The 20869-nt window shown below is 52.8% G+C and overlaps 1 protein-coding gene across 14 annotated transcripts in view; it reads left to right on the forward strand.

Moving 5' to 3' along the window:
- Nucleotides 1–2023: 2023 nt before the first annotated feature.
- PPFIA1 (PPFI scaffold protein A1) overlaps nt 2024–20869 on the forward strand; it is a 77772-nt gene continuing 58926 nt past the window's right edge. For all 14 annotated transcript variants that reach the window (XM_075325775.1, XM_075325778.1, XM_075325776.1 and 11 more), the window contains exons 1-2: nt 2024–2296; nt 6176–6439. In XM_075325775.1, the coding sequence (XP_075181890.1) occupies nt 6176–6439 (264 nt within the window). In that variant the 5' untranslated portion in view covers nt 2024–2296. The remainder of the gene's footprint in view (nt 2297–6175; nt 6440–20869) is intronic.

Raw genomic sequence — 20869 nt, forward strand, 5'->3', positions numbered from 1 at the left:
GGTTCTGGATGACTCTGGATCTTTCAGCCAGCAGTTTTTGATGAATCCAGAGCTATCAGGCATCGGTTCTGGATCACCCCGGATGTATCAGTTATCAGTTCTGAATAACTATGGATATATCAGGTGGAGATCTATCAGGTCTCGGTTCTGGATAATTCAGGAATGGATCTAGCAGGTGCTGGTTCTGGATCTGTCAGGTGTTGGTTCTGGTTGACTCTGAATATATCAGGTGTCGGCTCTGGATGAATCTGGATCTATCAGGTGTTGGTTCTGGGTGACTCTGGATCTATCAGGTGTCGGTTCTGGGTGACTCTGGATCTATCAGGTGTCAATTCTGGGTGACTCTGAATCTATCAGGTGTCAATTCTGGATCTGTCAGGTGTAGATTTTGGATAACTCCGGATCTATCAGGTGTTGGTTCTGGGTGACTCTGGATCTATCAGGTATCGGTTCTGGGTGACTCTGGATCTATCAGGTGTCAATTCTGGGTGTCACTGGATCTATCAGGTGTCAATTCTGGATCTGTCAGGTGTTGATTTTGGATGACTCCGGATCTATCAGGTGTTGGTTCTGGACGATTTCGGATCTGTCAGGTGTCTGTTCTGGATGACTCTGAATCTGCCAGGTCTCGGTTCTGGGTGGCTGGATCTATCAGGTATCAGTTCTGGATGATTCCAGATATGTCAGGTGTCGATTCTGGATGACTCTAGATCTGTCAGGTGTCAGTTTTGGATGGCTTTGGATCTGCCAGGTGTCAGTTCTGGATGACTCTGGATCCGTCAGGTGTCAGTTCTGGATGACTCTGGATCCGTCAGGTGTCAGTTCTGGATGACGCTGGATCCGTCAGGTGTCAGTTCTGGATGACGCTGGATCCCTCAGGTGTCAGTTCTGGATGACGCTGGATCCGTCAGGTGTCGGTTCTGGATGACTCTGGATCGGTCAGGTGTCAGTTCTGGATGACTCTGGATCGGTCAGGTGTCGGTTCTGGATGACTGTAGATCTATCAGGCGTCAGTTCTGGATGACTCTGGATCCGTCAGGTGTTAGTTCTGGATGACTCTGGATCTGTCAGGTGTCAGTTCTGGATGACTCTGGATCGGTCAGGTGTCAGTTCTGGATGACGCTGGATCCGTCAGGTGTCAGTTCTGGATGACTCTGGGTCGGTCAGGTGTCGGTTCTGGATGACTCTGGATCGGTCAGGTGTCGGTTCTGGATGACTCTGGATCGGTCAGGTGTCAGTTCTGGATGACGCTGGATCCGTCAGGTGTCAGTTCTGGATGACTCTGGATTTGTCAGGTGTCGGTTCTGGATGACTCTGGATCGGTCAGGTGTCGGTTCTGGATGACTGTAGATCTATCAGGCGTCAGTTCTGGATGACGCTGGATCTATCAGGCCTCGGTTCTGGATGACTCTGGATATGTCAGGCCTCGGTTCTGGATGACTCTGGATCTGTCAGGCCTCGGTTCTGGATGACTCTGGATCTGTCAGGTGTCAGTTCTGGATGATTCCGGATCTGTTCAGGTGTCAGTTCTGGATGACTCTGGATGATGATCTGTCAGGTGTCAGTTCTGGATGACTCTGGATCTGTCAGGTGTCGGTTCTGGATGACTCTGGATCTGTCAGGCCTCGGTTCTGGATGACTCTGGATCTGTCAGGCCTCGGTTCTGGATGACTCTGGATCGGTCAGGTGTTGGTTCTGGATGACTCTAGATCTATCAGGCGTTGGTTCTGGATGACTCTGGATCTGTCAGGTGTCAGTTCTGGATGACTCTGGATCTGTCAGGTGTCAGTTCTGGATGATTCCGGATCTGTCATGTGTCGGTTCTGGATGATTCAGAAATCTGGATCTATCAGTTTCTCGCTCAGAGCTCCCTTTATCACGTGACCGCAGCCGCCGTCACTCACTTGTCTATGCTCCGCCTAGTCTGCTCATTGGTTCCCTGTCACGGCCAGGTGACTGCCCACGTCTCCCTGGTTACGGCTCTCTAGCGCCTCCTACAGCGTGACGCAATGCATGCCGGGCACGTCACGCACCGACTAGGCGCCGCGGTGTATGCCGGGAACAGAGAGGCGGCCTGAGCGAACCGGGGCACCGAGCAGGGGATCCCGTGCCCGGCTGCGCTCCACACGGGACGGCAGGGAGCACCGGGGCCGGCGCAGGACGTGTGTGCGGGATTCTCTGCCCTCGGAGTGCGGACCCGGGATCCCCCTCCTCCTCCTCCTCTTACGGTCCGGTCCATGCTGAACAGAACACAGGGTAACACGTCAGCGGCCGGACCCCGGGAGGACCCAGCAAGGTAATAACGGCGCAGTCCTTGTGAACAGGTGACACCTTCTGCTATAATGTCACAGCCGTGACGTCACACCGCGCTGTAATCCTCTGTGCTGCCCCCGAGGGGCTGAGGCCCCGGTGTGTGCGGTACCGGAGTCCTGCAGCTTCCCCTGAGTGTGGTATGGTCACAGGCGGCGTCTGCTCGACCACCGCAACACTACAACTCCCAGCATGTCGAGAAGGTCTGGAGTATAAGGACATGCTGGGAGTTGTAGTGTGGTAATCGCCAGCGACCCTGCTCTGTAGTGTGTGGGGTCCGCCGAGCCCCCGAAGATGCTGAGCTCCAACCATTGGTCGCGAGGGTCATCTGGGATTATGGATGCTGGGAGTTGTCTGCTGACCACCGGGGAGAGACCCCTGCTCTGTGGGGGCCGGCCGGGGAGAGACCCCTGCTCTGTGGGGCCCGGCCGGGGAGAGACCCCTGCTCTGTGGGGGCCGGCCGGGGGGGGGAGACCCCTGCTCTGTGGGGGCCGGCCGGGGGGGGGGGAGACCCCTGCTCTGTGGGGGCCGGCCGGGGGGGGGGAGACCCCTGCTCTGTGGGGGCCGGCCGGGGGGGGGGGGAGACCCCTGCTCTGTGGGGGCCGGCCGGGGGGGGGGGGAGACCCCTGCTCTGTGGGGGCCGGCCGGGGGGGGGGGGAGACCCCTGCTCTGTGGGGGCCGGCCGGGGGGGGGGGGAGACCCCTGCTCTGTGGGGGCCGGCCGGGGGGGGGAGACCCCTGCTCTGTGGGGGCCGGCCGGGGGGGGGGAGACCCCTGCTCTGTGGGGGCCGGCCGGACATCTGTTCTGCCAGATGTGGGGGCAACCAAATCCCCATAATACTGAAAAGTACTGTGCTTGAAATTGGCACAGAGGGGTCGTCCTGTGTGCGGTCTGTGGCTGTCTGGAGATGCTGGGAGCTGTAGTTCTGCTGGAGCGTCTCTGGTGGCTGCGGTCTTTCTTTTAGATTTGGAGGCCGTCCTCGAGCGTGGGTCATCAGCCAAGAGTGGTCCTCTGGTTCTCAGGTGTCGTGGCTTCCAGGGCTTGCTGGGAGTTATAGTGTTGCAGCCACTGGAGACATCAAACCTTGGAAATAATGAAAGCCCTGAGCGCCTGCAGCCCGTCCATCCATCTCCGTGCACTTCTATGGGAGCTCCAAGATGCCAGCTCCCTGGTAGTGTTGCCAGGCCGCACGCAAGGAGAAATAACCAGGATGGACCTTTGTTCTGATGACCCATAATTACCTGTAAAAAGCTCTTGAAGGGGTTGTGTGGTCCGTAGATAGATGACCTTTGCTCGGGAGAGGTCATCACATGATGGGGTCTTACACCCGGCACCCCCATTATTAGCTGCGGTTGGCACCATGCAGTGTGCAGTAGCTGCTGTCTGGACCTGTTCTGGTCCCGAGCCTCTGCAGTGCCCGGCTCACTGAATGGTGCAGACAGTGAATGATGGCAGCAGTGCCGGGTGTCCACCCCCATGATCTGATGTCCTTTCCTTAGGATATGTCAGCTTCAGCCTCGGAGGAAAGTTGTGAATGAGCTTTTCTGTCCCTTCTCTCTGCATTTGCAGGGGGTCTCAGCATTAAGACCCCCACAGATAAGAACTTATCTCAAAAGTTTTTGAAAAATGCTGATGACCACACGCATCGTTAGCTGCAATATTTCAGTCTTAAAGGGCTTTTTTGGTGTTAGGACCCCCTCATGTCTCCCGGGGGCAGTTTGTTTTAAAAAAAAACAAACAAACACTGTTTTACTCCATCTCCCTGGGTCCAATGCTGAGTCTGCACCGCCGCTACTAATGTCTGTTACTGCCTGCAGTGCTGATGTCATGTTGACAACGCTGCAGCCAATCAATGAGTTCAGCAACTCAAAGTGGCTCCTACCATCAACTCAGGCAGAGCTGCTGAGCTCAGGACCCGGGCAGAGGGAGTAAAGCTGGAGGTCGTCTGTGCTGTGAAGTCCGGGCACCAGGTACTTCTGAAGCTCTAAGCTCCAATTCCAACCACATCCGTGTGCAGGACGCTGGTTTTGGCAGCCATGTTTTTTTTAATCCTGAACATCCCCTTTAAGGTGTTTATGGATTTTATGTTCATTCAAGTGTTACTCTTCTAATTTCTCCTGTCTGAAGTATTGGCTCAATCCTCTGCGTCCTCCCAGTATAGTGACCCTATACGGCTGCTTATGTCTTGAAGGTTTTTTCACTGTTTATCTTTCAGTCCCATCACTTGTTGGTGCGACCTGGACTTTTATCCCGTCTGCTCATATCTGTCATTATCTCCTCACTGCTCCATATAACAGTGTTATTCAGAGGCAGTCTATGCGTGCTCTGTGTACATTGATCCGTGTGTGTGCTGCGTGTGTTGATCTCTGAGCAGATGAGCCGCGTCCATTGCTCTCCGTGTAGATGCTCCACGTGCATAGACGGCGCTGCGTCCGCCCCCTGCTGGCCCGGCGCTGCGTCCGCCCCCTGCTGGCCCGGCGCTGCGTCCGCCCCCTGCTGGACCGGCGCTGCGTCCGCCCCCTGCTGGACCGGCGCTGCCTCCGCCCCCTGCTGGACCGGCGCTGCCTCCGCCCCCTGCTGGACCGGCGCTGCCTCCGCCCCCTGCTGGACCGGCGCTGCCTCCTCCCCCTTGCTGGACCGGCGCTGCCTCCGCCCCCTGCTGGACCGGCGCTGCCTCCGCTCCCTGCTGGACCGGCGCTGCCTCCGCCCCCTGCTGGACCGGCGCTGCCTCCGCGGATTCCCTCTTTTTGCAGCCTCAGTATTGGAGGGACTGGTGCTGACGTCCGGTGCTGTAATTGCATTCTCTTGTGCTGTGTCATCAGCAGATAATCGAGGTATTTGCTGGATTGTTATTGCGCCTTCTCATTCCTCAGCGGTGATTTCTGTGTTTTGCAGGTGAAATATTCTCATTTTCTGAGTGTTTCAGGACTGAGTAGGACATGAATAATCCCTCGTCAGCTGCCGTTCTCTTGTGATAGTCTTAATGGTCTTTAGAATTTGGGGCCTATTTTGTTTACACCTTGTAAATGTAATGAGTGTTTTGGCTCAAATTCAACATCAAACTTGCTAATAATCTGTGTCCAACGCCATGAATGGGGCTTTTGGAACCTGATCCGACACCAGAAAATATCCGCACGGATTTCATGTCGTGTAGTGGATAAAATCGCCTGTTGCTGAGCGTCTGCACAAGACCCGACATATATTTAGTAGAGCATCTGCATCAGAAATCCAAGGCTGACACATTTATGCCGCCGCTGGATGTGCTGCAAATCTGCCAGAATGAAATGCTGCTTTTTTCCCCTTTTCTTTCTTCTTGAGGCTCAGAATGAAATGTGCAAATCCCCGGGATGTGTGACTGCAGAATCTGAAATAAGGATCCATTCAGATTAGACCACGTCTCATGCGGATCTGCAGCATAAATCTGAATGCACCCGCAGCAGGTCTGAGCAGTGAAGGGGTCGTCTCATCTTAGGAAATAAGTGAAATTGCAATGTGCTTGTAAAAACAGACAAATTTGCAATTTACTACTTGTTTCTCAAGAATAGAAGGATTTAAAATACTGTTTACTGGTGGTTGCCTAGGTTACTGGTCACCTCTGCCATCTGAGCAGTGGCTGGTCTCCTAGGCAAGGAGAGCAGTGCTTACAGCTCTTTATTATAGAGCTTGTAAGCGCTGATGTGAAATTAGCCGTTTTGCTGGACACAGCCTTTCAGCATTCCTGAAAAGCGATGTAACCAAGGAAGCCCTCCATAGACTTTGTTAACAAGTAATCAGGAAAGTCCGACTCTAGGACTTGATATGTTAGTTCTCTGAATGTTTCACGTTTGGTGCCTGTCATTCTAATCCTGCCATGTTCTCTTTTTAGATGATGTGCGAAGTGATGCCAACCATCAGCGAGGCTGAGCTGCCTCCGGGGGGGAATGGCAGCCACGGATCGGGCTCGCCCCTGCAGACGGACTCCGATTCCCATTTTGAGCAACTCATGGTTTCAATGCTAGAAGAGCGGGACCGGCTGCTGGACACGCTGCGGGAGACCCAGGAAACCTTGGCGCTAAATCAGGGCAAGCTGCACGAAGTCACCCACGAGCGGGACTCTCTCCAGCGGCAGCTGAACACGGCGCTGCCTCAGGTAGGTGCTGCCGCCCTGGTGTGGGCGTCTTATCATCTGGGGTGACCCCTAACGTTGGGGATCAGAGTAGGGGGACATTATGGATGTTTCTACCTGTGACACCTGTTGCTGGTGATACGTTGCGTCTTGCAGCCACTTATCAGGGTTTACGTTGTAAGTATCTGATTTGAGATCAGTTTCTGTTCCATCCCGAACCAGCTAAATGGCACGGAAAACCCTAAAGGTCACTGACTGGCTGCGGTGTGACTACCTGGGGTCTGTCCAGGAATTTATAGATTGATGATGCGGAAACAGCCTATGATATGTAGAGGATGCATCGGGTCATTTTGGGGCGCACAGTCTGTGCTTTATACAGGAGCATGTAAAGGGGTATACCCAACTTCTCGCTAGGATATACCATCATTTTTTGTTTGTTGGACCTCTACATATCCCGAGAATGAAGAGGAAGCAAAATGGCGGCTCCATCACTGTCGGCCACGGGCATTGCTATACAGGGGACTGCACCCACTTCCATTGACATATACAGAGCTGTGCTGTGGCCTCATCACGGTCTGCCACGAACATTGCTGTACAGGGGACTGCACCCACTTCCATTGACTCATACAAAGCCGCGCTGTGGTCTGTAGCTCCCCTGTGCAGGGGACGCAGCGCTGTGGTCTGTAGCTCCCCTGTGCAGGGGACGCAGCGCTGTGGTCTGTAGCTCCCCTGTGCAGGGGACGCGGCGCTGTGGTCTGTAGCTCCCCTGTGCAGGGGACGCGGCGCTGTGGTCTGTAGCTCCCCTGTGCAGGGGACGCGGCGCTGTGGTCTGTAGCTCCCCTGTGCAGGGGACGCGGCGCTGTGGTCTGTAGCTCCCCTGTGCAGGGGACGCGGCGCTGTGGTCTGTAGCTCCCCTGTGCAGGGGACGCGGCGCTGTGGTCTGTAGCTCCCCTGTGCAGGGGACGCGGCGCTGTGGTCTGGAGCTCCCCTGTGCAGGGGACGCGGCGCTGTGGTCTGGAGCTCCCCTGTGCAGGGGACGCGGCGCTGTGGTCTGGAGCTCCCCTGTGCAGGGGACGCGGCGCTGTGGTCTGGAGCTCCCCTGTGCAGGGGACGCGGCGCTGTGGTCTGGAGCTTCCCTGTGCAGGGGACGCGGCGCTGTGGTCTGGAGCTTCCCTGTGCAGGGGACGCGGCGCTGTGGCCCGGAGCTTCCCTGTGCAGGGGACGCGGCGCTGTGGCCCGGAGCTTCCCTGTGCAGGGGACGCGGCGCTGTGGCCCGGAGCTTCCCTGTGCAGGGGACGCGGCGCTGTGGCCCGGAGCTTCCCTGTGCAGGGGACGCGGCGCTGTGGCCCGGAGCTTCCCTGTGCAGGGGACGCGGAGCTGTGGCCCGGAGCTTCCCTGTGCAGGGGACGCGGAGCTGTGGCCCGGAGCTTCCCTGTGCAGGGGACGCGGCGCTGTGGCCCGGAGCTTCCCTGTGCAGGGGACGCGGCGCTGTGGCCCGGAGCTTCCCTGTGCAGGGGACGCGGCGCTGTGGCCCGGAGCTTCCCTGTGCAGGGGACGCGGCGCTGTGGCCCGGAGCTTCCCTGTGCAGGGGACGCGGCGCTGTGGCCCGGAGCTTCCCTGTGCAGGGGACGCGGCGCTGCGTCCTCTTTCTCTGCAGCGGCGGGGTCCCAGAGCTGGTAATGTCATGGTATATGTTAGCGATATACCCTCCCTTCCTGAGATATTAGCACCCCATCATCTTCAGGTGTGCCATGCATTGCTATATAACAGTCTCGTCATGTACTGTATCTAGTTGTAGCAGAGCCGGCCGGTCATCTTTCCTCAGTGATGTAGTGTTGGCAGAATTCGCAGCGAGAACGCATCGTTGGGAGAGAAGGAGCTCGTCTTCAGCACCCGCCTCGTTAGGAGAGAAGGAGCTTGTCTTCAGCGCCCGCCTCGTTAGGAGAGAAGGAGCTTTTCCATTGTTCAATTATCCAGGAGATTACAGTGCGGTTAGAGGAAAAGTCACTGGAAACATGGTTCCGGCAATGAACCGAGTGCCCGGTGTGGAGTTAGGTGGAGGGTCTCGCTTGGCTCAAGGTATAAGTTGGGTAGAAAAAGTCAGCCCCCCCAATATAGTGGGAATGAGAGCAATCTCATGTATTAGACAATTGCTTAACTAGTAACTCCATCGTAATGGAATTAGCATCGAAAGTTAAATAATGTAAAGGAATCTGGGAGGGGGATATAGACCGGACAGTTTTAGGGTATATACCACGTGCAGATACCATCTGAACTGCACAGAATACTCTGTTCGGCGTGCTGCGCCGCTCCTGTATTAACCCCTTAGCTGCATACAAGCCACGACTGACTGGTTCCATTGATGGCAGTAGGATCTGTCAGGTTACGGTGGGTCGCATTTGTGTTCGGGGTTCAGTTCTCCCCATGAAGGTGAAGGATTGTGCACCAGTCGGGGGGTGTATATTAGAGCATCTTCTTGTAACTGTTCACATACGTGATTTTTCAACGTGTTACTTTTTTTTTTTTTTTTTGTATTTTCTGCAATGTAAAATTTCCTGCAGATTCCACCAGGACCGGATATGACGGCAGTTAGAGGGATTGTCAGGTACCTCTCGCTTCTGCGTTGGGAGGTGATCGGCGCTGATGACGTTGCATCGGCAGCTACTTCCCGGGACGCGGCACAATCGGAGGCTATTGCACACACAATGCAGAAGTGACGCCAGACAACCCTTTAACTCTATGATCCACTCTCCGTGTCACACTTAGATATAAGCCGGGTTTTCGGGGGTCCTCGCACCGCTCCTCTTTGCATCGGCAACGTACAGCATTGCGGAGGGTTTTCAGCACAGGATTCACCGGCTGCACAATTTGCACGTATTTCGGCTTTGTCCTAAGACTCTGGTTTACATTAGTAATTTTTGGGGTTCGGGGTTTTTGATGCCGGCAGCATTTCTCTTGCTGTCAGATATACTGACTTCTTGGACTGATCCCATTACCTGCCCGTTTTCGTGCCTCTATAGACCCTCCGCTCGTGTCTCTGAAGGAAGCCTGTGATGGGGCCGCCGCAGTCAGGAGCAGTGAGGTGTGATAAGGAGACGCTTTCTGGAGATCCTGAAGATGGGAGAGGATGGACGGCCGGGCCCCGGGGCCGCGCTTCCACCACTTATGTCAGGACAATCAGTGCTTATGTTCAGTGACAGAGCTATGGAGGCGGCTGGAGGGTTTTGTCAGACGTTCCCCGCTCCTGGGATTACTCTGCTGTCATCACGTCCTTATTCTGTGGAGTGCGAGGTGTCTGATCGGCGCTCAGCCGGGGACGCGACGCAGGGGTTTTTCCTGCTGCTTTTGGAACAATTAAGTCACAAGTTCATGCAAATTTATTCTGAGTAAGACTAAATGGAGAAGTGATAACGGAGTAGATGGATATTGATCCAAGCGCGAGTATTCTGCAGACGCTGCTCGCTCCTTCCAGTGTGGAACCGCCGGTGCCATAGTCTCGCCTTAACCCCTTCCCAAACTTTTACTAAGGGAGTCGACATGGAGTGAATGTGTGCCCATGCAATCCTCTCCAGATCTGGTGCATTTTCACTACTTTAATATGTGTCCAGTAAGCAGACGTCACCACGATTGTGCATAACAATCATCATTCTCGGCAGCACATTTCACTATGTAAACAGAATGTGCCGGGTGCCGGGTGACGGGCCGCCGGGCCGGGTGACGTGCACATAGTGATGTCTCCTGTAAAGTTTTTTGACATTGGCCACTGTTTTTTGTTCTCTATTGAATGGATTATTGGGGCAAGTTGGGCGGCTACTACTTGTACTATGAGGACTCTGTCCAGTTTTTCACATGCTCCTGGCAGAGGGCTTTTTAAAGGGGGCACTGAGGGGGTCTCACTTTTGGCATGCCGTCAGGTTGAGACAGACATTCTTCGGCCGTCGCTCTTGTACTGGATGTAATGTGATGTTTTCAGGTTACTATGTAGTTTTGGGGTCTTTAAATGGGACACTGAGGGTCTCACTTTTGGCCTGCTGTCAGGTTGGGACGGACTGTCTTCGACCTTCGCTCTTATACTTGTTGTAATGTGATGTATTGGGGTCTTTAAAGGGGACATTAAAGGGTCTCACTTTTGGCCTGCTGTCAGGTTGGGACGGACTGTCTTCGGCCTTCGCTCTTATACTGGTTGTAGTATGATGTTTTGGGGTCTGCCTTTTGGCTGCCGTCAGGTTGGGACTGACTGTCTTCGGCCGTCGCTCTTATACTGGTTGTAATGTGATGTATTGGGGTCTTTAAAGGGGACACTGAAGAGTCTCCCTTTTGGCGTGCCGTCAGGTTTGGATGGCCTTTCTACGGCCGTCGTTCTTCGTTTGACGTCAGTGGGTTACTATATAGATTGGGGTCTTTTGCTGACGTTTAATGGATCCCCTCCCCGGCTTCTTATCGCAGAGAAATCCTTTCCATCATTTACCATTCAGCGCTCCAATGGTTATTATGGCGGCCGAGTCTCCGGCGAGGACGCCGCACGCAGGAGACATAAAGGCCAGATCTGTTCAGTCAGCGATAATGAGAGGCCTGTGACGCGGATCAGCCTGATGGAAATGACTGAGATGTGACTTTAATTTCGCTCTGCCCCCCTCGTGGTGTGATGGGCCCTGCCCTGAGCATAAACCAGATTATCCAGAAATGCCATCGCTCCTCCTGTTCAGGGAAAAAAAAAAAGAGCCAAACTAAAGTCTCCTCTACCTGCGGCATCAGGACATCAAAGACCCCAGCAGCATCTCTGTGCTTGGCGTCTTTTTCTTACGTTCTCGTTGAGGAGGGGACGGGGTTAAAACCGCTGTGAAATGAGCAGACGTAAAAAAACGAATGGCGAGGTCGAGGTGTGAAGTCGGCTTAATGGAGTCCATATGTGGCGGCCGAGCGAGGCGGAGGGGGGCGGCCGTGCGAGGCGCAGGGGGGCTGCCGTCTGTGACCCGCCATTTTTTTTTAAAAGAATTTTCACACTCATTTATTTTAATTCTGGACCCATTTAGGAACCAATCAGTCCTCTCTTTGCACAGCCTGTGGTGGCTGATAACAGGGAGCACTAGCTTGCATTCCACAGCTCAGCTGATGCAGAGCAGACGCTGTCCCTTTAATGATTTAGCAGGCTTAATTACCTTTTATTTAGTGTGTGGGCGCTGGAGTCTATTAATACCAGCGGATGAACAATGCGGTAAATGACTGTGTACGGGCCGTCACGTGATGTAGCAGAGCCGAGTGTGTGTCACGTTGTGTAATAACGCATTTAGGGCAGAACTTTTTGGGTTTGCCCCTGTGCCCGCTGAGCACTTTCCTACGTGACATCCGTCCAGCCCGTCCTTTTATTGCCCGTCGTGCAGACAGATAACAGGTTTTCTCCCGGCAGGAGCTGACTGCAGCGCTCGCACACTAGCGCCTTTGTTTCTCTGCGCGGTAAAGTAAATTCTTTCCTGGACTCTGTGCCAGACGGCAGACGTCGGAGTCGATTTTTGTGATGTTGTTTTTTTTTTTTGTGTGTGTTTTGTAGCTTACAGCTCGTTACAAGGTCTGAGAGAGTCTCCCACCAGCGAAGGGGCTAATCCCATTATTAAAGCGCTGTGTCCGGCCGGCGTGTCAGGCTTTCTGCTGAACAGATGGTCACAGGTTTGGTTTGCAGCCAAAGGGCTACGGCAAGAACACAGCGAGCCTTGTGTGTCTCCGGCCGAGTCGTCTTCTGCGCACATCTCTGATTGAGGCTTCGTAGTTGTATAGATATAGACTCGGAGGTAGAAGAAGTCACCGAATCCTTCCTCCAATCAGATAAAGCTGAAGGCAGGATTGACGAGCGCCGATGTCACCGATGCAAACCCTCCAGGCCGATCGATCGCCGGTATCATCCTGTGATTGTCGGCAGCTCGTCGTCTGTACACTGGGAGATGTGCAGTAATCAGCAATGACTTTGTGCTCCTGCATTACCGAAACAATCAGCCGGTGATCGGAATGGAGCAATCGCCAAATTGTCATTTTCTGCTTTTTTTGTAAATTTTTAGGCTTCTTTCACACATCCGTTTTTTGCCGTCAGGCACAATCCGGTGATTTGCAGAAAAAACGGATCCGGCGTCTATTGCCGCCGGATCCGTTTTTTTCATCAGACGTAATAGTCATTGGTGCCGAATTGTGCCGCATGGCATCGCGTTTCATCCGGCGTGTGCCGGTTTCTGTGTCCGGCTGCCAGAAAGGACGCACAAGGGAACGTTTTTTTTTGTCACCGGCGTGTTGTAAAATTAAAGCCTATGGGCGCCAGATCCGTCGTAATGTGGCAAAAAATGCATTTCCCCGCCCACCGGCGCCTATGATTGGTTGCAGTCAGATGTGCCCCACTCTGGTTGCAGTGAGACAGCTGTCACTCAATCAGAGCCCCTGGTGGGCGGGTCTATATCGTGCAGTACAATAAATAAATCTTTTAAGAAAAAAAAAAACGGTGTGCGGTCCCCCCCCAATTTTGATACCAGCCAAGGTAAAGCCACACGGCTGAAGGGTGGTATTCTCAGGTTATGGGGAGCCCCCCAGCCTAAAAATATCAGCCAGCAGCTGCCCGTAATTGCCACAACCATTAGATGCGACCGTCTCGGGACTCTACCTGGCTCATCCCGAGTTGCCCTGGTGCGGTGGCAATCTGGGTAATAAGGAGGTAATGGCAGCCCATAGCTGCCACTAAGTCCTAGCTTAGTGATGGCAGGTTTCTGAGACAACCCCCCCTCACCGCCATCACTAAAATGTAGCGAAAGTAAATAAACACAAACATCGAAAAATATTTTATTTGAAATAAGACAAAAACACCCTCTTTCACCACTTTATTAATCCGAAAATACCCCTCCAGGTCCAGCGTAATCCACACGAGGTCCCACGACGCTTTCAGTTCTGCTACATCGGAAGCTGACAGGAGCGGCCATAGAACACCACCGCTCTCTTTGAGCTCCACAGAGCAACTGAAGTGAGTCGTGCTGTCAGCGGTGACGTCACTCAGGTTACCCGCGGCCACAGCTGGATTCTCAGTACAAACTGCTACAATGAATCCGTTTTTTACCGAATCCGTCGCATCAGTTTTACCACAATCTGAGATTTTTGATACTTTGTAGCAAATTGTTGATATAGAAGAGATTTGTGCTCCTGATGTGCTTATCCCCTGATACATTGCAGCAGTCGTTCAGGGCTGTGGGAACTTGCACTGATTTGATTCTTTGTTTGCTTCCTAAATGCAATAAAATAAATAATAATAATAAAAAAATATCTTCCTCTTTTTCTGCTGTAATATGCGATCTGGTTATCCTGGGTAGGTCGCCGCTCCCAGCTCTTAGTTTTTTGGTTCCAGTTCTGTTGGTTTTCTGCTCCGAAGGGAGGAAAAGAAGTTGTACATGGGGGAAAATCACACAGGCTATAGATTGGGAAGAAAGGACATCTGCAGGGGGCAAGACACCATCAGAGGCTGCATTTGAGTGCGGAGAAAGGAGATCAGCCGTGGCAGATTCTGCAGAGACAGAGGAGGAAATGTTTGTCAGCACAGGAGAGAAGAGATCCTAAATGTAGTGTAAAAGTCGTGAACCGTGCAGGAATGAATCTGTGCCAATACACGGGAGCTAGTGAAGACTGCACCATACTGGACACACACACACCTCACATTCTTGGGACTGACACATTTACCTCATATCCAGCTTATATTACTGACAGAGACACAGACCTCACATCCAGCCTATATTACTGGGAGAGACACACAGACCTCACATCCAACCTATATTACTGGGAGAGACACACAGACCTCACATCCAGCCTATATTACTGGGAGGGACACACAGACCTCACATCCAGCCTATATTACTGGGAGAGACACACAGACCTCACATCCAGCCTATATTACTGGGAGAGACACACAGACTTCACATCCAGCCTATATTACTGACAGAGACACAGACCTCACATCCAGCCTATATTACTGGGAGAGACACACAGACCTCACATCCAGCCTATATTACTGGGAGAGACACACAGACCTCACATCCAGCCTATATTACTGGGAGAGACACACAGAGCTCACATCCAGCCTATATTACTGGGAGAGACACACAGAGCTCACATCCAGCCTATATTACTGGGAGAGACACACAGAGCTCACATCCAGACTATATTACTGGGAGAGACACACAGAGCTCACATCCAGCCTATATTACTGGGCGAGACGCACAGACCTCACATCCAGCCTATATTACTGGGAGAGACGCACAGACCTCACATCCAGCCTATATTACTGGGAGAGACACACAGACCTTACATCCAGCCTATATTACCGGGAGAGACACACACAGCTCACATCCAGCCTATATTACTGGGAGAGACGCACACAGCTCACATCCAGCCTATATTACTGGGAGAGACACACAGAGCTCACATCCAGACTATATTACTGGGAGAGACACACAGAGCTCACATCCAGCCTATATTACTGGGCGAGACGCACAGACCTCACATCCAGCCTATATTACTGGGAGAGACGCACAGACCTCACATCCAGCCTATATTACTGGGAGAGACGCACAGACCTCACATCCAGCCTATATTACTGGGAGAGACACACAGACCTCACATCCAGCCTATATTACTGGGAGAGACACACAGACTTCACATCCAGCCTATATTACTGACAGAGACACAGACCTCACATCCAGCCTATATTACTGGGAGAGACACACAGACCTCACATCCAGCCTATATTACTGGGAGAGACACACAGACCTCACATCCAGCCTATATTACTGGGAGAGACGCACAGACCTCACATCCAGCCTATATTACTGGGAGAGACGCACAGACCTCACATCCAGCCTATATTACTGGGAGAGACGCACAGACCTCACATCCAGCCTATATTACTGGGAGAGACGCACAGACCTCACATCCAGCCTATATTACTGGGAGAGACGCACAGAGCTCACATCCAGCCTATATTACTGGGAGAGACGCACAGAGCTCACATCCAGCCTATATTACTGGGAGAGACGCACAGAGCTCACATCCAGCCTATATTACTGGGAGAGACGCACAGAGCTCACATCCAGCCTATATTACTGGGAGAGACGCACAGACCTCACATCCAGCCTATATTACTGGGAGAGACACACAGACCTCACATCCAGCCTATATTACTGGGAGAGACACACAGACTTCACATCCAGCCTATATTACTGACAGAGACACAGACCTCACATCCAGCCTATATTACTGGGAGAGACACACAGACCTCACATCCAGCCTATATTACTGGGAGAGACACACAGACCTCACATCCAGCCTATATTACTGGGAGAGACGCACAGACCTCACATCCAGCCTATATTACTGGGAGAGACGCACAGACCTCACATCCAGCCTATATTACTGGGAGAGACGCACAGACCTCACATCCAGCCTATATTACTGGGAGAGACGCACAGACCTCACATCCAGCCTATATTACTGGGAGAGACGCACAGACCTCACATCCAGCCTATATTACTGGGAGAGACGCACAGAGCTCACATCCAGCCTATATTACTGGGAGAGACGCACAGAGCTCACATCCAGCCTATATTACTGGGAGAGACGCACAGAGCTCACATCCAGTCTATATTACTGGGAGAGACGCACAGAGCTCACATCCAGCCTATATTACTGGGAGAGACACACAGACCTCACATCCAGCCTATATTACTTTGACACTGTCAATCCTTCTCTTTTTTTTCTTTTCTGGAAAAGCTTTATATTCTTGTACAGCTGCAGCTTCCTTTATACCCATGTCAGGACACGCATGGCGCTGTATTTGGTGACCACTGATCGGTGCCCGGTGCCACCTCTTGTGTTGGGCCCACACATCCGGTGCTTTTTTTGGCTTTTCCTCCCTGAGACGCTGTTATTTGTCAGCTATGAAACTGAAGTGCTGCATATTTGTAGCCGTATACTCGGTAGTAAACAGACTATAATGCAATCTGTTGTGTTTTTTTTGTCCCAGCATTGTTTGCCAGTATGTAAAAACCTACATAAATTGCATTAAATCTCAGGACGCCTCCTGGTGGAGGGCTCACCTCATGTGACCCCCCCCAGAGTAGTCACTGGGTCAGACGAGGAGAAGACCACCCTCGGCCAGATGATGTTGGGGCTGCCTGCTGCTGTCAGGTCACATCGCTCCCTGTAAAGGCCGGCTCCATCCGTCAGCGGCAGTAACACTTTCCTGTCTGGGGCGAGAACAGATCGGGAAATGTTCATGAATGTCGCTCAGATGCAACAACTGGAAGACGTTAATCCTGTGCTTTATTAGGAACAGATCGCCGCCTGGTATTCACTCTTGGATCAGATTTGGGATTTTTTTGGCACACTCCAGCTTCTGTCTTCTCTGTAAAACTGCACAAAAAAGACCAGTGTCCCTGTCCGCTAAGCTGAGAGCAGATCTCCAAACTGGCTGAGATACCGGTGACCAGTGTCCGCTAAACCTAGAGCAGATCTCCAAACTGGCTGAGATACTGGCGAACAGTGTCCCTGTCCGCTAAGCTGAGAGCAGATCTCCAAACTGGCTGAGATACCGGTGACCAGTGTCCGCTAAACCTAGAGCAGATCTCCAAACTGGCTGAGATACTGGCGAACAGTGTCCCTGTCCGCTAAGCTGAGAGCAGATCTCCAAACTGGCTGAGATACCGGTGACCAGTGTCCGCTAAACCTAGAGCAGATCTCCAAACTGGCTGAGATACTGGTGACCAGTGTCCGCTAAACCTAGAGCAGATCTCCAAACTGGCTGAGATACTGGCGACCAGTGTCCCTGTCCGCTAAGCTTAGAGCAGATCTCCAAACTGGCTGAGATACTGGCGACCAGTGTCCCTGTCCGCTAAGCTGAGAGCAGATCTCCAAACTGGCTGAGATACTGGTGACCAGTGACCCTGTCCGCTAAACCTAGAGCAGATCTCCAAACTGGCTGAGATACTGGTGATTAGTGTCCCTGTCCGCTAAACCTAGAGCAGATCTCCAAACTGGCTGAGATACTGGTGATTAGTGTCCCTGTCCGCTAAACCTAGAGCAGATCTCCAAACTGGCTGAGATACTGGTGACCAGTGTCCGCTAAACCTAGAGCAGATCTCCAAACTGGCTGAGATACTGGTGACCAGTGTCCCTGTCCGCTAAGCTTAGAGCAGATCTCCAAACTGGCTGAGATACTGGTGACCAGTGACCCTGTCCGCTAAGCTTAGAGCAGATCTCCAAACTGGCTGAGATACCGGTGACCAGTGTCCGCTAAACCTAGAGCAGATCTCCAAACTGGCTGAGATACTGGTGACCAGTGTCCGCTAAACCTAGAGCAGATCTCCAAACTGGCTGAGATACTGGCGACCAGTGTCCCTGTCCGCTAAGCTTAGAGCAGATCTCCAAACTGGCTGAGATACTGGCGACCAGTGTCCCTGTCCGCTAAGCTGAGAGCAGATCTCCAAACTGGCTGAGATACTGGTGACCAGTGACCCTGTCCGCTAAACCTAGAGCAGATCTCCAAACTGGCTGAGATACTGGTGATTAGTGTCCCTGTCCGCTAAACCTAGAGCAGATCTCCAAACTGGCTGAGATACTGGTGATTAGTGTCCCTGTCCGCTAAACCTAGAGCAGATCTCCAAACTGGCTGAGATACTGGTGATTAGTGTCCCTGTCCGCTAAACCTAGAGCAGATCTCCAAACTGGCTGAGATACTGGTGACCAGTGTCCGCTAAACCTAGAGCAGATCTCCAAACTGGCTGAGATACTGGTGACCAGTGTCCCTGTCCGCTAAGCTTAGAGCAGATCTCCAAACTGGCTGAGATACTGGTGACCAGTGACCCTGTCCGCTAAGCTTAGAGCAGATCTCCAAACTGGCTGAGATACCGGTGACCAGTGTCCCTGTCCGCTAAGCTTAGAGCGCATCGCCAAACTGGCTGAGATACCGGTGACCAGTGTCCCTGTCCGCTAAGCTGAGAGTAGATCTCCAAACTGGCTGATACTGGTGACCAGTGTCCCTGTCCGCTAAACCTAGAGCAGATCTCCAAACTGGCTGAGATACTGGTGACCAGTGACCCTGTCCGCTAAGCTTAGAGCAGATCTCCAAACTGGCTGAGATACCGGTGACCAGTGTCCCTGTCCGCTAAGCTTAGAGCGCATCGCCAAACTGGCTGAGATACCGGTGACCAGTGTCCCTGTCCGCTAAGCTGAGAGTAGATCTCCAAACTGGCTGATACTGGTGACCAGTGTCCCTGTCCGCTAAACCTAGAGCAGATCTCCAAACTGGCTGAGATACTGGTGACCAGTGTCCCTGTCCGCTAAACCTAGAGCAGATCTCCAAACTGGCTGAGATACTGGTGACCAGTGTCCCTGTCCGCTAAACCTAGAGCAGATCTCCAAACTGGCTGAGATACTGGTGACCAGTGTCCCTGTCCGCTAAGCTGAGAGCGCATCGCCAAACTTGCTGAGATACTGGTGACCAGTAAGCAGGTGCGGCGGTGCCGGAATATGACGTGGCGGCGCTGTCCTTACGCCCTTATGCTTCCATGAAATGTTTTTTTTTTTCTCATCTGTGCAGTTGAGTGCGTTCTTTTAGCATAAAAAGTGCGATCAATACAGCGTGACATAGACCAAAAGGGCAAAATATGTCCAGAATACGATGCCCGAATGTCTCCTGGCCCCAACATGTCCCGTTCTTGGAGCTGCAGGCTGACAACTTCTGAGTGCTGCCGTTGTGGCGCTCATCGAGGTTGTCGCCTTGCTTTTTGGCACTTTTCTGCTCCTTCTCTCCGGTGTATGAGACTGAGCTGCAATACTAGACTCTGCCTGTAGACAGGATTGGCGCTGTTTCAAGATAAAGGCCTGTCTCTTAAAATGTCATGCAGCACCTTACAAGGGGGTTCCTTTCTATCAGCGGCTGAAGGCGCGGCGGTGCTCCCCTTCAGTACATAGTGACGTCCACAGATTTAAAGGGAACCTGTCACCAGATTTTTCCCTATAAAACCAAAAATATCCCCTTCTGCAGCTCCTGGGCTGCATCCTAGGAAGGTGCACCTTGTTGCTGGCCCGCTTTTCAAACCTCCAAAACAACTTTATAAAATATTACCTTTTCGTATGCAAATTAGTTTGGCTGGCCAGATGGGCGGGCTGTATTTCGCCTTCTGTTCCCCCTCATCCCCTGCCGCTGTTTGTCGTCCCCCAGTCTTGATTTGCATGGATGACGTCTGCCCCATCATCCTCCACGCTGATGCCGAAGTCTCACGCAGGCGCAGTTAGCAGAGGCCACTATTGCGGGCCTGAGCAGAAACTATCCCTCTTGCGCGCCGGTGATGTATTTGCGCAGGCTCGAGATTGTGGGCGGCGCTGTGCATGACCTCACCAGCGTCATCCTCATACCCGCCCATAATCTCAAGCCTGCGCAAATACATCACCGGTGCGCGAGAGGGATAGTTTCTGCTCACGGCCCGCAAAAGTGGCCTCTGCTAACTGCGCCTGCGCGAGACTTCGGCATCAGTGTGAATGATGACGGGGCCGTCGTCATCCATGCAAATCAAGACCGGGGGACGGCAAACAGCGGCAGGAGGGGGGGGGCAGAAGGCGAAATAAAGCCCGCCCATCTGCCCAACCAAACTAATTTGCATAGGAAAAGGTAATATTTTATAAAGTTGTTTTGGAGGTCCGAAAAGCGGGACAGCAACAAGGCGCCCCTTCCTAGAACGCAGCCCAGGAGCTGCAGAAGGGGGTAATTTTGGTTTAATAGGGAAAAATCTGTTGACAGGTTCTCTTTTAAAGGGGTCGTCCCAAATGTAATAACTACTACCTATCTGCACTACGACATCTGGCTGCTCCGACCCCCAACGATCTTCAGAGTGAGGGGTACCCAATGTATGAATGGTGCACTAGTGAGCATGTGCGACAGTGACGGGAGCAGTGGTCACACATGCTCATTAATTAGTGGTCGTTCTGTGCTTGTAAATGATGGGGGTCCTATAGATCTGACCCCAGCGATCACACAGGGATTGGTGGTGCATTCTCTATAGGACAGCCCCTTTAAGCTGCAGCCGCACACGCCAGCATGGATGCCGGTCGCAGGTAAAAGTCCCAGTCTCTCCGTGCGAGTGGGTCGGCGGGCTCTCCTGACTCCTGCTCGCTATATGCCGGGTGCGTCTATCCTCAGTGATGTTTGCCGTGTATCAGCTGCTGCACATTGGGCCGGATGACCCCGGGGGCAGTCACCCGCCTCCTCTCCTGGAATTCCTCCTCTAGGCCCTTGTCTCCCTGCAGCCGGATCCTATAGAAATGCTGTGAGACGGGGACAGATCGCCATTCCTTCCCTGTGGTTACAGTTTGTGTAAATCAAGTGAGGACACAAACTCTGGTCTCCTCCACATTCACAGGAGGCCTCAAGAGTGCCAAAAG

Source organism: Anomaloglossus baeobatrachus, chromosome 10, assembly GCF_048569485.1.
Source record: "Anomaloglossus baeobatrachus isolate aAnoBae1 chromosome 10, aAnoBae1.hap1, whole genome shotgun sequence".
Taxonomy (NCBI): domain Eukaryota; kingdom Metazoa; phylum Chordata; class Amphibia; order Anura; family Aromobatidae; genus Anomaloglossus; species Anomaloglossus baeobatrachus.